The sequence below is a fragment of the Sesamum indicum genome, linkage group LG7, assembly GCF_026168435.1.
Source record: "Sesamum indicum cultivar Baizhima isolate 11 linkage group LG7, ASM2616843v1, whole genome shotgun sequence".
In the NCBI taxonomy this organism is placed as follows: Eukaryota; Viridiplantae; Streptophyta; class Magnoliopsida; order Lamiales; family Pedaliaceae; genus Sesamum; species Sesamum indicum.
Genome location: NC_142663.1, coordinates 10,857,767 through 10,873,057, shown reverse-complemented (window position 1 = coordinate 10,873,057; position 15,291 = coordinate 10,857,767). Strand labels below are relative to the sequence as shown.

The window sequence follows — 15,291 nt, the reverse complement described above, 5'->3', positions numbered from 1 at the left end:
TTAAAAAAAAAAAAAAACAATGAGCTTGAGCTCGAAATCGTTTATGGCAAGCCGTTGAGTTAAAACTGCGAACACGAGTTCAGCGACTTTATTTTCACTTCTTGAAAAATCATTTACCTCTTCCTTTAATTTGTACATTTACGAACTCATAATTCCGAATTAGTAATCTAATATTTGTTCAACTTAAAAATGTTATTCAAGTATTCTTCGGATGGAAGCTGCAACCTAAGGTACGTGGACAACCCTCCCCCTTCCAACCCCCAATTTCTGCTCTTCTTGGCCGCCATTGGAGTGACCTTCAGTTTAGGTGATTTCCACCACTTAAACAACTGAGTACAAGTAGAACCCATTTCGATTCTTGAGAACCCAACACGAGAAGAAACGAGAATTCGAGAATGAGGGTATTCATCATTCTGTGAAAACAAAAGAACAAGTGCCCGAGAAGAGTGAAGAGACTTAGAGAAGGGATTCTTGAGTTTATAGTCTTGAAGCTTCGTAGCTGCCATGTCTGTAAGTTTGATGCTCACGTAGCCCCTACAAGTCTGGACTCTGTCATTTATGTTATTGCTATTCGCTTTACGTTTTGTAAATTTTTGCAGAGTTGAATATCAATGGTGAAGGGCAAGGCATGGCGCATCATTCCGAGACCCCTGCTGGAAACAGTCCTCAACAACCACGTGCAGCACCACCGCGTGCCTCAACCTCTAATCCTCCATGGACCCCGTGGCGTCGGCAAAACCACCATCATCCTCGAACGTAAGTAACAATCGAATTCCCTTCTCTGTTCATGTACATGTATGCATGTTTGCTCTATACTAATATACAAATGCATAGAAGTATTGTTGTATGCAGAACCCATTAATGTAATTCTGTGGAATTTGTGAAGGAAGATGCAAAAAGATGAAAATAATGAAATGGGCTCATACAGGGGTACTGGTATTATCTTTACTTTTCAACTAATTCGAAGAATTGTTTCTATTTTCTTGGATTGCTGGAATAATTTAAGGACTCCAAACATGTAATAGTAGCTTTTTTTTCTCCCAACTCTGTTAGCTTTTAGAATTTGAGTTAAGAGTAATAGGCAGTAAAGCTTTTGCCATATTTTGAAGCCTTTTTTTTCCTTTCTTTTTCCTTGTTAGGAATTCTCTTACTCAATACTTCTTTGTTCGTCTGTTATCAATTTATAATGTTTTTGGTCACATCACACGAAACAAAATCTTGTTGGTATTAGCATACATTGTATAGAGAATATTCATCTATCCTGTTATATAGCTCTGGTAGATATTTGTGCATAGTTCCCTGTTCTGCTGCCAATATTCCATGTCTTTCAAGAGATCGCCACATATTTTATTCATTAATAAATGGAACTAGAACTATGGCCTCCATGAGGTACGCGGATACTAGTCCTGTGAACTTGATATAATATGGCTTTCCCTTTTTTTGTTTGACAGGTCTATTTGAGAGATGGAATACCGGCCCTCATATTACTGGTTATGTTGACTTTGCGGAGTCGATAGAGGATTACCATCCGAAGCATGGTCAGTCATATCCATGGACCTCATGGACCACTTGTCCACCTCCTAAACTTGTTACGCTGAAGGATCAGCTTGAAAACTGCCTTGAATCCATGACTCAAAGGGCCATAAAGCTTGGGACCATTAGCTCCCACCAAATATTCACCATTCTTACCAAATGGCATAGTCCAACCACTGCCCTCAGCCAAATTTTGAACAAAGATTCAGGTTCCAGAATGCCTGTAAGAACTAAAAAGAATAGGGTTTCCACATCAAATTTGTGGGACAGTGCAGTTTTTAAGTTATCTTCTAGATTGTGTGAACAAGAGTTAGATTGGGTTCTAGATAAGAGCATTCCTGTGGAGGAGGGGTCATATTACAAGGAGGCCATGGCGGCATTGAAATTGGCCAAAGAGGTTATTAGGATTCAAGAAAAATGGAGGGAGAATGCAGTTCGCGATTTGAATAACAGGGGTGGATTTTCACGGTCCTTAGCAAACTCTGCTACTGATTGGCCATGTTTGTTGCTCGAGTTGTTGTCTTTGGCTGCTGAAATGGACTATTTTCAGGTGATTTAGCTGAAATATTAAACTTTTACTACCATAATTCAGCCAACTGTATCAGTTGTATTTTCCATTGATGAGGTAAATTTGGGTATTTGAAACTCAAAAAAAGGACGAAGGAGAAGACCTGTTAATTTAAGTGTACTTTGGACTTTATTTGTTTTGTAGGGATTTTTTGATTCACATGGAATGATTAATTGGTCTTTGTTCCCTAACTAAGTGATTATATTCGTGCAGTTATCATTTCACTTTATAGATGTAAGCTTGATGGATTTTCAAAAGCAGATACTTAATGTGGATGGTTGAAACAAAATTAGATGCTTAATTGGTTTACAAGCTAGGTAATGGTCGCGCCATATACATCTGACTTATCTGATTATGGGTGATTATGCAATTGTCATTTCACTTTATAGATGTAAGCTTGATGCATTTTCAAAAGCAGATACTTAATGTGGATGGTTGAAACAAAATTAGTTGCTTAATTGGATTATAAGCTAGGAAATAGTCACACAATATACATCTGACTTATATGATTATGGGTGATTATTATCTTTGACTAATCCATTCCCCTATCTTATCTCTCTCTCTTTGCTTTCTTAATTTCTCATTCTTCTGTTGTTTTTACCTTGTCTTGGTATGATAAATAAGTAGCCGAAGCTGGTGATAAACAATATTGAGGTTCTGAAGAATGCTGTTTCAGAGGATGACAGAACAATATGTGGATCCCTGTACCATGACAGTCTGATTTGGAGAATAATAGCCTTGGGAGCAAATGAGAGGTGCCTCCCGGTTCTTCTTGTAACATCTGATAGGTAATTGCTCTTACCTCTTCTTGGTTTAAATTTAAATGGACCTTCAAATTTGTTGAAGCACGATCAACTTTGTCGAAATGTAGTGCCTTTCCTATGAATGATATATCTTCTTTAGAAAGAATCTTTTTGATTTTTTGTCTACTTTTCTCGGGAATAAGTTAAAACAAATATAACCACGGTGTGTGTACAGGTAGCTTTTGGTGGAATTATCTTTGTTCAAACTATTTAATTTTTCTGTCACTGTCCCTCTGTGATTTTCCAAAAATACTACTTCGCGAGAAACAGTCAGTCTCATTATGCCATGCTGGACCAAGAAATAACTAGTTTATTCCTTTTGCACCAAACTAATTTGTATCTCTAACTTCAAAGTACATCATGTGGGGGAAAAAAACTGTTGCTGTCTTTGGTTTGTATGAGGCAAATAAACAATAACAGGAAGTGCTTCAGCAATTCTCTTACACTTTCACACTTAATTCTTTGAGATGGCTTTCACTATTATAAACCAAATTGCTGAATCATGTGTATGTTTTGCTTTCCTTTCACTTTCCTACTGCGCCACTAATAGACGTTGTCTAAATATGGATGTATTGCGACATCCCATTTCCACAACTGTGAGGGAGTGTACGTGGTTTAAACACCACTTCTGAGAAACTATATACAGTGATCAGCATGGAGAGCTCTGCCCAAGAATTGAGATTTCTTTAATGGCCTCTAGTATGGATATATTCCCCTCCAGTAGAGGATAGATGTCTTGTCTTGAGATTTCTCTCCTGTTAATGTCATAAATTATTTTCCTAGCATCTCCATATTACATAGAAAAACTTCTTGGCCACAAGCTTCCTTCATCTTCTTGGTTGAAGCTTCTTTTTCAACCATTAGATGAATAAGTTTATACATGTACGTGTATATATATACATATCTATTCTTATTTATCGCTTTGGATATTGACCACTGTTTTCTATGGGCTAGGCAATTTATTTAAGCTTTTAAGGAAAGGCAGGTGGTTCCCATGGGATGTTGCAGCATTTGTTTCTGATAACATTCCACTAATATCCTGTGTTAGGTGACAAAATTTGTTGTTTCCCAATCTTAAAATTCTAAAAACCTGGCAAATTCAGAAATATTGAAGTCTAAGGTCGCTCTTTACAAGATTATCATCAGGAGAAAAAGCAATGTCTTTAAGTTATAACTTTGTTACTTCATAAGCAGAAGAAAAATTTCATCTCCGTAGCATTTCTTTTTCCTAGGCAGTACCATTGTCGTTTCAGATATTTGCCATAATTAATGCCAAATGCTAGGCACCTCTAGTAAGAAAAGCTATACAAGTAGATATAACTGGAATTGACTTCCAGAATTATCTATGATAATATGGAGTGTATGCTTTTATCTTTACAGAACCATATGTTTTTCCCCAATTTTGAGTGGTAACTAACCATTTATTAGTTACTGTACAACAGTACAATAATAATGTTGTAAAATCTTATCGGTTAACTTGCTCCTGAGTCCTGAAATGCCCTGGATCAACTATAATGGTTTGATATTTTTTGAACTAATTGACCTAGCACTTCATGAAAAGAAATACTGAATAAAGATTTGTGTTGAAAGTTACTTCTTTAATTTGTTTTACATTTAGCATAACTTTTGTGTCTAAGTTCTGGAGTAGGTTCAAACATATTTTTGCTTTTCAGTTTGATAGAATCCTGAGTTTATCATTGTCATTTTTCTCAATTAGCTGATATTAAATCTGCAGCTACTACTCGTACAGAGCTTTTATGGATTTTGGATTTCCAGATATTTTCATCTCCCGTGAGGTAGGGGCCCTTTCTCTATATCTCTGTGTGTGTGTGTGTGTGTGTTTATGAATGTTGAATATTTCAAGGTAAGAACCGACGCTTTTTCTCATTGTAGTACTAGTGATCGCGGGACTCTCATGCGTGTTCAGTGGCACTTGTGTGACTGAAGAATCATTTTCTCATTATAATATATAAAAGTAAACTGAGTGGGAGAATCTTAAACTGTATTTTAGAGAAAGGCTGCATCACAACTTAAGTTTCGCATAAATGTAGCTTCCGGTTGGGGCAGCATGTTGGAGTATGGAGCTTGCCCCAACTTTGCATTCAGGCCCGGCGACCGCAGATCCAACTTCGTGTTGAGTTGATGGGATTTGCAGGAGCCGGTGCCCCCTGCTTGGAGTGGGGTTTCGGGCCCTGGCCTTCGAAGAATTATTTGGCAGGGTTAAATTATATTCTTACGATACGTGCCCTAATATAGGTTGTTGACGGGTGACCTTTTATTGTAATTCACACGGATTGTTCTATTAAGAAATCGACTTTGAACAATTGTGGATGTAGGAGAATTTCGCAAACTACGTAAATCATGTCTTTCCAATTGTCTTCTTTTCACATTTTTTGGACATGGTCAGGCTCTATGAATAGTTATTCCTAAGACAGCAAAACCAACAGACGTAGTGTTGGTACAAATGATCTTCGATAATCTAAAAACCTTGTACTTTTGTCATCGTGCTATCTCTTGAGATATTTGATTGAAAATGAGTCGGAAATATTTTAGAATCTGAAAGAATATTACAATAACATGGATAGTGATAAGATTCAATCGATTTCCTCAAATAATTTGTTCTACACTAAAAGTGAAAAGAAAAAGACAAAAAATGAAAGAGAAAGAAGCAATTCGAACAGGCACTGTCTTGAGCAATAAGTTTCTCTCAAACCAGTGATTTAGTTGCATGCTATTTCCTCTTGTATCTTATACTAACTTTGAATTAAAAGAAGAGAAAAAAGAAGTGCAGTCACTTTAAAATGTTTTGGTGGTGCTGAGGTGAAAGTGGATGGGCCAATAGGAAAGTGTGTTTGCAATTTGTTTCAATGTTCAATCACTTCGGCTATAAGGAGTTTGCAATGTTGTTTTGTTTGGGGCCTATCACATGTAACACTTGAGCTTAAAGTAACACCAGAAACGTTCTGGATATGATAAACTATAATATAGGTAAAGATATTAATCTACCACCTTCCAAAGTATATGGTAACTGCAAGATCTTTCTGCCATGTATGTAGTGGTAACGAGTTTTGCTGGATATGTTGATCCTTGGATATTTGCTTTACCTATTGCAGTTAACATTATCTTTTCGTTTTTAAACATCAGCATATGTTTTTTCTGACAGTTGGTTGCATCTTCACATAGTCGGTTTAATTTAATATAACATGAAAAGACTATCCATGGACATATTGTTGTTATAAGAGGTTGCTTATTCGGAGTCCCGGAGGGAGATTGTGAGTGTGTGAAGTTGTTAACATGTTAACACTGAAATGATGGTGATATAAAGCTTTGCGTTTTTATTTTTGATGCTATACATAGAATTGGTAGAAATATAAAAGCTTTCTCCTGCAAGTCTTGTGCACTCATGTATTACAAAACAATCTTTTTTTCTTTTATTTGGATATTACGAAACGATCTTACTTTTGTGTTTTAGTGTAGATATTTCTTTTTTGCTTTTGCATAGTTTTGAGGTAATCATTTCAATATTATTCTGTAACCCTTAAACTGAAATATTATTTCTATATCACTTATCTATATTTTGATTAGTTTGATCTGCAACCTTTAATTTCAGACATTTGGATGGACTCCAGCAGAGGCAAAAATGCATATGGTTGGTGACTATTTTAGTCAATCTGAGGTATTATTCAAATGAAGAGATTTTGTTCATTTGTATCTTAAGCTCATAAATAGTAGTTTACATGGCTTGCCCCAAATTATGTCTACTTTTCTTTCAGTTTCTTTTAGAACTCTCTGTCATCACTTGTAAGTTCTATAAAATACGAACGCTAAAAATAAATTAGATCATCCCATGCCCATCGACATGTTATCAATATATAAGTAATCTAGAAATGAACAGAGTTTAATTTCTGAATAACCTGAAGGTGTCGTACTTCTTTCAACATTGAGCCTCTTGGTCCCTGCTGTGTGGTTCATAATCTTTGCTTGGATTTATATTTTCCTTGTTCAAAGCATCAATTGTTTTATTTGTGAATTCTTTTTGCCTGATTTTTTGGTATCATAGAAGAAATAAGAAAAATAATTTCTATTCATCTTGAGAATCCCCAAAACTTTGATCAATGTGAAGAAACAATTTAGCATTACTTATCTATATGCACGTCATATTTTGAACCATATTGCCCTTTTCATGCTTTAAGCCCTTCCGGATCCTCTAACCAAACCAGGTTTGTGAAGGAACTATCAGCAATCTCGAACTGATCCTACTCATACTTTTGAATTTGCACTCAGACGCTCCTAGATATACTTGTATATATACAGACTACAGGCAAACACACACACATGCCTGAATTTCTACTGGTGCAAATATTCACAAAACTTATCCAATCTGCAGTGGGATGTAATTGTTGAGGTATTTGGGCCAAATCCAAGACATCTTTTTGAGGTTTATGCGCTCAAGCTAAGTAATTATTACCAGAAGTAAGTATTGCCAATAACTTAATTTTGCTATAGGTCCTTGTTCAGGCAATGCCTATGCTGGTTAATTCGTGCAATTAATCTTTAATCTGTGCTCTTCTCCTATTATTAATCATGTGATTATAGTGCATTATTAAGTTTATTGATACATGTGTCGCTAAAAAGTGCTGTTGTCATCCAATCCTTATATGTTTCCATAACTCTATACATTTTTAAATGAACACCTTCTCTTAAAATTGGAGTGTAAAAACATGGTTGAACTTGTGTCCATTCTATTTGTGTTGTTTTTTTTGAATGCAAGTGTGATCACTCTCTTGCTCCATCTTGTGCTATGTCTCTCCATCCGACACCTACACCTTGGCTCACCATCATAAAAACTGTCAGAAGAGAGGAGCGAGGAAGTGTATATAATTGAAGAACCCCAATCTCAAATATGTACAGATGATATTAGGGGTTAGACACAAATTACGTAAAGGTACAATTATCCACAAACCAAAAATAAAACAGAAAAAGATACGAAAATTTTTCTAACATTATTCTAAAACTTTCATCCAAGCTGGAGCATATATATCAATCATGCTCAGCTTGTTATACAAAAAGTCTTCAATTGCTTAAGCCTTGAAGATTTTAGTGGAAAGATCCATCACTCTCAATGAGTAAATGTGATGCAAGTTTTCTAACTCATCACAGCTTCACCAACATGATGACAATCAAGGTAAATATATTTCATTCTCTCAAAAAAATCCGGATTACTAATGATGTGGATAGCTACTTGATTGTGCAGTACATAAGTAGGGGCTTAGTTTACGCGAAACCCAATTTTCAGACCAAACTTTTTAACCACATTCAACTAGCATGTGCCAAGGCCTGTATTTTAACTTTTGCACTCGACCTGGCAGTTATACTTTATTTCTTGTGCCATCAAGATTTCCCTTGACAAAGGTGCAATGTCCAGAGTAGGATTTCTGTCAGCTTTGAGCCAATACAGTCTACATCATAATAAGCCTTTTTATCTTTGCTCACATGCCCTTTGAATAGCAACCCTTTGGAAGAGGCCTTCATGGTTTCAGAATCTTGAGAGCAGCATCAGAGCAGCTTCCAGTGACATCTAAGTTAATGTAGGATAAAGCTTAATAGCTTTTTAGTCTCTAGAGAGCATTTTTTGCTGAATTATGCTTAATTGGTGATCTGAGATCTGGAAGAACTTCTCTTGTGCATCTTGTAAAATTTATTTTATCGTTTACATTTTTCCATAGGTGTTTTCTTAAAACACAATGAGTACCTAGCCTAGCTGAATTAACAGCGCCGTTCAATGACAGGGTGATGAACTACAAGAGCACCTTTGAAGATATCGTGGACTTGTATTTGGCATATTTGCAAGTAAGTTTCTAATGAGCTTAAATTCTAATTTATGTTTCCAACCTTTTGTTTTCATTTTGCCTTCTAGAATTTACTTGCATACTATATTATCGTATCAGTTTCTTTTTTGAAATGCCCACTTTCCTCCTTGTCAGCTGCAAATTTGATATCCCCAGTAAATTGTGAATCACTATGGTGTTCAAGAATATTGATAGTTGCTTGCAAGTTGCAAGATGGTATCTAGTTATGAGAGGAAGCAGTTGATGCTGTCAAACTGCAATATTCTGTTGGCCAAGCCAAATACTGTGTTAGTAGCAATACAGGATTTTGATTTAGGTTACATTTTTTGAATGAATTGAATGTGTGAAGTGAGGGAGAATGGAGAATTCAGAACTGAAGATGGCTGATCAGTTTTGGTGCATGCTGTTGGAAATGGTTACAGAAGTTTGGCTTTGGGGATGAGCAGGCACATAAATGATGAGTGTCAGGTGAAATTGGTTGAGCTGTAACACTGGGAAAATGACATAGATGGTGGTAAACATTGTGGATCAAGTGTATCTAGAGGAAACAGTATTTGGTGGGTGGATTCTTCCACCTAATACTGCCTGTGAACTCAGTGAACCATGATTATTAACAACTTATCAACTGAAACTTAGAAGGAGAGATGCTGAAAGGATGAAATTCTTTTTGGACAATGAGGAAGTTTTGTGGCAACAAAGTATGAAAAACAAAGAATTGAAGAGCTTTTGTCATGCTGAATCTGCCATTTCTGTCTGATGAAAGGTACCCTCTGACTGATTTTAACTTTCATATAGGAGGTGGATCAGGTATGATTTTTGGCAGTAGGAGATGAACTGGGAACAAATGAAAGGATAGTTTGGGAAGAGCATATAAGGTTGTACGAATTCTGTATTGCACCTTACCAAAATGACTTGGACAATAGGTGCCAAATATCGCTGGAGGACAAGATAAATATGTGCAAAAGAATATGAAAGTGAAAGAAAGAAGCAGAATTGGAAACTGAAAGTAACAAAGGCCTTAAATTTCTTTGTATCTGAACAAAGTCAAAAAGTAGAAGCAAGGATAAGTGTGGTAAGAATATGAACACATGCAAAGGTAAAGAGAGCTTGTTGATGACCGATTTGGATCGATTCTGTCATTTGTGACGTTTCACCCTGCTAAACTGTGTTAACTTTTTTACACTAGTATTTTATTTTTCTCTGCCTTCTTTATCTCACATCAGTTCTTCATATTTTCTTGTCTGATTCATTATGAACTGTTTAACAGAGGAGGTGCCATTCTGGCCTCTCAAAAGAATTATTCACCCGGAGAATTATTTGTCATTTCTATGCTGCTTTATCAGAGAACTGTCCAGCTCAAGTAACTTGCGTATTCTTGGCATGTACATGGCCAATTGGGTATTTTCTGAATCACTGTAAAAACACTGAAGATCACAGAATTAGTAAGCTTACTGTACCCAGTGGTAGACAGATTTATATGGTGATTGACACCAAATCACTATGATAGATGTATTAACAGTGAGGTGCTTTTTTTGCTTGAATGTTTTCATTCACCATAGAAGTGTCTGTACATTTTTCAGATTTATGTTTTTATTTATTCCTGTATTTTGCTTTATATAAATTGCGAACAATCTTTCATGACTTTTTGTGTCGTTGAGATATTAGTTGTAAATGATTCTCATCCTAACACCTTAAACTTTTAATGAGGTGGTAGAGCCAAGCCAATCAAGAGGTCTTGGTTCGAATCTCATTGCCACCCATTTATTAAAAAAAAGGTTCACGAGCCGGGTTTGTACGTGCTAGGGGCGTGTTAAGATATTTATACAACTTATCTCCACAGGTAAATGTGGTTAATCCTGCCATGGATAAAGCGTTGTTGCTCCTGGAGGAGTTTGCTGTTGATGCACAAAGTGGAAAAGTCTCTAAAGATAGATTACGGTTTGGTGCTCCTTGGAGGCATCCCCCCAAAACAGATATCCAATCATGGGCTAAAATTCAGCTAATGGACTTTGTTCAGTCTCTAGTTGGTGCAGAATTTGGGGTAATTTAATTCTTAAACTGTAATAATACTTGCTTCAAGTGAGGAAATGTTACATGTGTGACATATTTCTGCAGTTAGGCAAGTTCTTATTCATATTCTCCTGCATTTGATAAGAGATTACGTTTCCAAATGATGTCACTATATGATATATAAATGTCAACTCTTTGTTGTTTGCACAACTCCTAAATCATGCAAACTTTCCATCTCAAGCTTGTATAGTTCTCTATTTATAGTTTGCAGTTATACTGAAGGATTTATTCATGTAACGATCATCAAGACTGCTGACAGACCTGTTGTTATTTGGTTTAACTAATCAAGTATTCAGGTTTTCCTTCACTATTGCAGGTTAACTATCTTGCTGATTGTAGCCTTGAGTTCTTCGATGATCCTGCTGCCATTGCGCTGCTAGAGGTACTGAAGTTTGTTCAGTTTACTTTTGCACCATATTTGTGTCCTAACATTTGCTGATTGCTAGCATTAGAAATTTATATAGAATCTTTGAAAAAGACTTTGTTGTACAGAAAAATGCCTTTTTGCCAGTTCAATAGAGAGTATATTTATGTTGCTCTACATAAATCCTTGGAGATTTTAGCTATAAAGAATTATGGTGTTATCATCAGGAGTTCTTTTGAGAAACTTATGAATTTTTTAGGCATTGTCTTAAATGGGGATAATTAAACTGACATCCTTTTGCGGAAGAGTCAAATTATGCAAATAATTTATCTTCTTTGCCCTATGCTAGTTAAAAAGGGAGTCGAAAAGAGTAAAACAACGAAAATGAAAAAGATTGTGAGGGCATCTTTTACCCTTTTGTTTAAAGTCTAACTTACAAACTCTTTGCTCACCTTTCTGTCTCTCAACAGTATATGCACATTGTATATAGCCATATCTATATCGATATCTATACTATATATAAAAGTATCAATAATTCTAAAAGTTTATTTCATTTTGTAGTTTGACTAAATTAATATAATATTATATTAGTTTTGAGGGTAAAAATGTAAGAATTACCTATTAATTTATATTAATGACATTTCATACTTATTACCTTAATTAATTACTCTTTATATTTAGTACCTCCTATTAATAACTACTTATATCTATTAATTCCTATCAATTACTTTGTACATTATATTTATAATGTAATATACTTGCTAAAAACACCTTATAGGGAAATGTGAAATAACCAGAAAAATTTAGAGCAATTGAAAGGATGCATGAATATTTATATCTGTACATGTATTATATCTCTATCTTTATCTTTAGTTTTATTTTTATTTTTACTATTATAAAAGCATGAATATTTCTTCAACTTCTTGATATCGCATGATAATATTATTCTAAATGTGTTTATGCAAGTTAATATTATTAGGGAAAAAGAAAATTTTCATCCCATAACTTTGACCTGAATTTCTTTTGGTCCTTTAACTTTGGCAATATTAGATTTAGTTCTTTATCAATCAATGTTGTATAGATTCGGTCCTTTAGCCTAATTTAGGACTCTTTTGCCCTTTTGATGATAAAGCTTAATATTCCATCTTAATGCTCTTAAAGGCCCAACGTGCTTTCGAAATAAAACTAAGTCTCCATAAATTCATACCTTCTATGTCAACATTAGTCATGAGATGCAAAATGAATGGAGATGTACTAAATTTGCTCTTTAAAAATCTGTACAGGGATAAAATTGTCCAAAATTGGGTTAGAGGACCGAAACTACACATTTCTTAAAGTTATAGGACTAAAACTAAAACGTGTTAACTTGAAGGACTAAAATTAATGGCAGGAAAACTTAAAGGACTAAACAAATAATTTTTCCTAATAATATTACTTCAAATTTTAATTTTGATACTATATGATGTTGTTTATATTACTTCGTAATATTAAGTGACAAATTGTTTTGTGATAGATTTTATCCGTATAGTATATATGCTATACATATATTCATTCTATGCATAATGTGTATATATATATATATTATATTGTAGAAGTACGAATAAGTTTAAGATTTTCATATTTCTTAGCTTCTCGTGAAGATAAAAATATGGAGAAAAATTAGTTTATGCAATTTTAATTTAACTCAAAATAAACTGAACTTGGTGTGGACTATACATAAAGGTGCATCTAATTGCACTCCAAGCTACTTTTTTTGTGATTCAATTTATGAGGGATGATTTGCGTAATTTGACTATTTTTTGGCGATGTAAGTGTAATGATCCCTTTATTTTCCTTAGAAAAGAGAGGTTAGTGGAAGTGATATTTTATAAAAATATGTGTCATGATTAATCCTTTATTGGGTGAGGCCATTTTCATATTGACCTTTGATGCACTTCTCCAATTTGGTTTAGTTCAGAAGAATTTGAAGAGTTTGAATGGATTTCTTTTCCTTAATTATATTTAGGTTGGTTTGTTGTATACCCAACGAGACCCATCCTTTATTCGCCCCATCAGCCGTGGCATTCAGAGATGCCTTGTTAGATGGTAAGAAATGCTGATAAACCAATCTAATTTAGAAGTTGAAAGTAACTACCCTATGGCATGTTCTCATGTAAAGTAAGTGTTGCAGGCTTGTTCAAGAACGGATAGGTCTGAGCTTCAAGAGTTCCATCCAGTACCACTGGCAGCGGATTATACGAGGCCGAAGCTATCGCCATTTGTTGTTACAAGAAGGATACAAGTAGTGGACAGCAGTAAGTGCAAATTCTTGCTGATTTAATTTTGCTCGCATGGAGGGGGTTGACTATAATGGTCTGATGTGAAAATATATATGTTCTTGCTCGAACTTTGCTTGGAGGTTATTATATGATTGAGGAGTAGGGTTGGCTTTGCAGATATGAGATGTTCATATAAGGATATTATAGTCTATATTCAGTGATAACTCGTGTGAGTCAACATGCATAGTTATCTTGTAACTAAATTTTATGCTCTAAAGCTTTTAAAACACACCAGAGATATGCAAAACCAGTTACTTTATGTGCATGTTTAGTCTGGTATATGCGGAATGTGATCTTTGTTTTTGATTATATCTAGATACGAGTATTCTTGGATCATCTTGAAAGCATTATGGAGAACCTATGATGATGGACTTAATTGCCATACCACTTTCTAATTTACCTGGTATATTGCTTACTTGGCAAGTTATTAAGAACCTCACCCATGATTTAGTGCTTTTGATAATGAACAGATAATTGGAATTGGGAATATTACTTTGATCACTGGCTAAAAGAAGTATTTATATCTGATGGGCGGTAATGTTACTTGCTCTAACCATACCAGTCTATTATATTTAGCCAGTTATTTGTTTGACTTTTTATCGATGTAAGAACTGAAAATTTCATGTTCTCATTGAGTTATTGAGAATCTTGTAGGCCAAATTAGTGAAAGTTGAAAATTACTATGTCGCTCCATGAAATTATGTGGTTGTATTTCAAGCAACGAAGCAGCAATAGTTTGTTTATGGGTCCGGCACAGTCTTTAGTCATCAAACCACCGAGTAATGCCATTGTTTACTGACACCCAGCTTGCATAAAGATTGTGTTTGCCATCCTTTTTTGGAGTAATAACACTATTCGGTTTTCAGTTGAGTTGGAAATTTAATGTTATTCGAGCTTGATTGCTTTGTTAATAAGATAAAATTGAAATATTTATCATTTCACTTCTGCCAAATGCCTTCCATTAACATCCATTTTCTTGTTACTCTTGGACTATCGATGACTTGCTGAGGGTCTTGCTGCTGCTGTTCGATTGTAGCGAGTATAGTCTTTTGCAGTTCCCCTCGAATCTCGGGACTTGACCTTGTTGTACACGTGCTTATATTCATCTTCTGAGATTTATATTGCTAAACTATGAACCAACCATGCAAATTCATGGTTCTTTTTCAGGATTAGGAAAAAGGTGTTGTCACTACGTTACTACTGTTTTCTAGGGTATGAATTCTATTGTTGACTATTACATGACGACATGCAAAATTTGCTTCTGTTGAAGGTTGGCCCTCAACATGGAACGACTTCACTCTGTGCTGATCGAACAAGCCACAGATGCAAGTCAGACTACAAATTTGTGGCTATGCGAATGTTCAGTTTACTTAGGACACAAATTTCTGAAGACCCTTCAAAGAACTCGAGTTTGCGATACCTTACTTTAGTATACAACACTCTAATCTGCCGATTGAAAGCTGATCTATAGAGAAACACATGTTCTATTCAGAATGATTTATATGTAAAGAGGAATTTAGTTACACTATTCTGCCTTTCTTTGGTTTTACTTTTGACGTGTTTTGTTATTTAAGTTTTTGTAAGATAGATAGAGAGAGAGAGAGAGAGAGAGATATGTCGTATGCAGTTTTTTGCAAATTTATCAGTATATTTGGTTTTGTAATTTAGTTAGGAAGAGACGAATAAAAGTAAGGTAAAACAGCTTCTTGAATTTTGTATTTTACGAGAACTTAGGCAAATGTTATTCCTGAGACAGTTAGAAAATGGAAACAAATAGTTGTGTTTA

General features: G+C 35.0%; 1 protein-coding gene across 3 annotated transcripts; it reads left to right on the top strand.

Moving 5' to 3' along the window:
* The first annotated feature begins 173 nt into the window (after nt 1-173).
* On the top strand, nt 174-15,291 carry LOC105166535 (uncharacterized). Of its 3 annotated transcripts, XM_088882634.1 has the most exons (13): nt 180-510; nt 600-756; nt 1,452-2,083; nt 2,729-2,889; nt 4,640-4,700; nt 6,515-6,580; nt 7,292-7,377; nt 8,694-8,754; nt 10,594-10,794; nt 11,140-11,205; nt 13,193-13,272; nt 13,358-13,481; nt 14,776-15,291. In XM_088882634.1, exons 2-12 carry the CDS (start codon nt 612-614, stop codon nt 13,470-13,472), a joined length of 1,674 nt encoding a protein of 557 aa, XP_088738760.1. In that variant the 5' UTR covers nt 180-510; nt 600-611; the 3' UTR covers nt 13,473-13,481; nt 14,776-15,291. The 3 variants fall into 3 exon arrangements, 2 of the variants coding, with proteins under 2 accessions (XP_088738761.1, XP_088738760.1); XR_016066377.1 differs by lacking the exon at nt 14,776-15,291 and having other exon boundaries at nt 177-510; nt 11,120-11,205; nt 13,358-13,420; XM_088882635.1 differs by lacking the exons at nt 10,594-10,794; nt 11,140-11,205; nt 13,193-13,272; nt 13,358-13,481; nt 14,776-15,291 and adding an exon at nt 10,021-10,394 and having other exon boundaries at nt 174-510.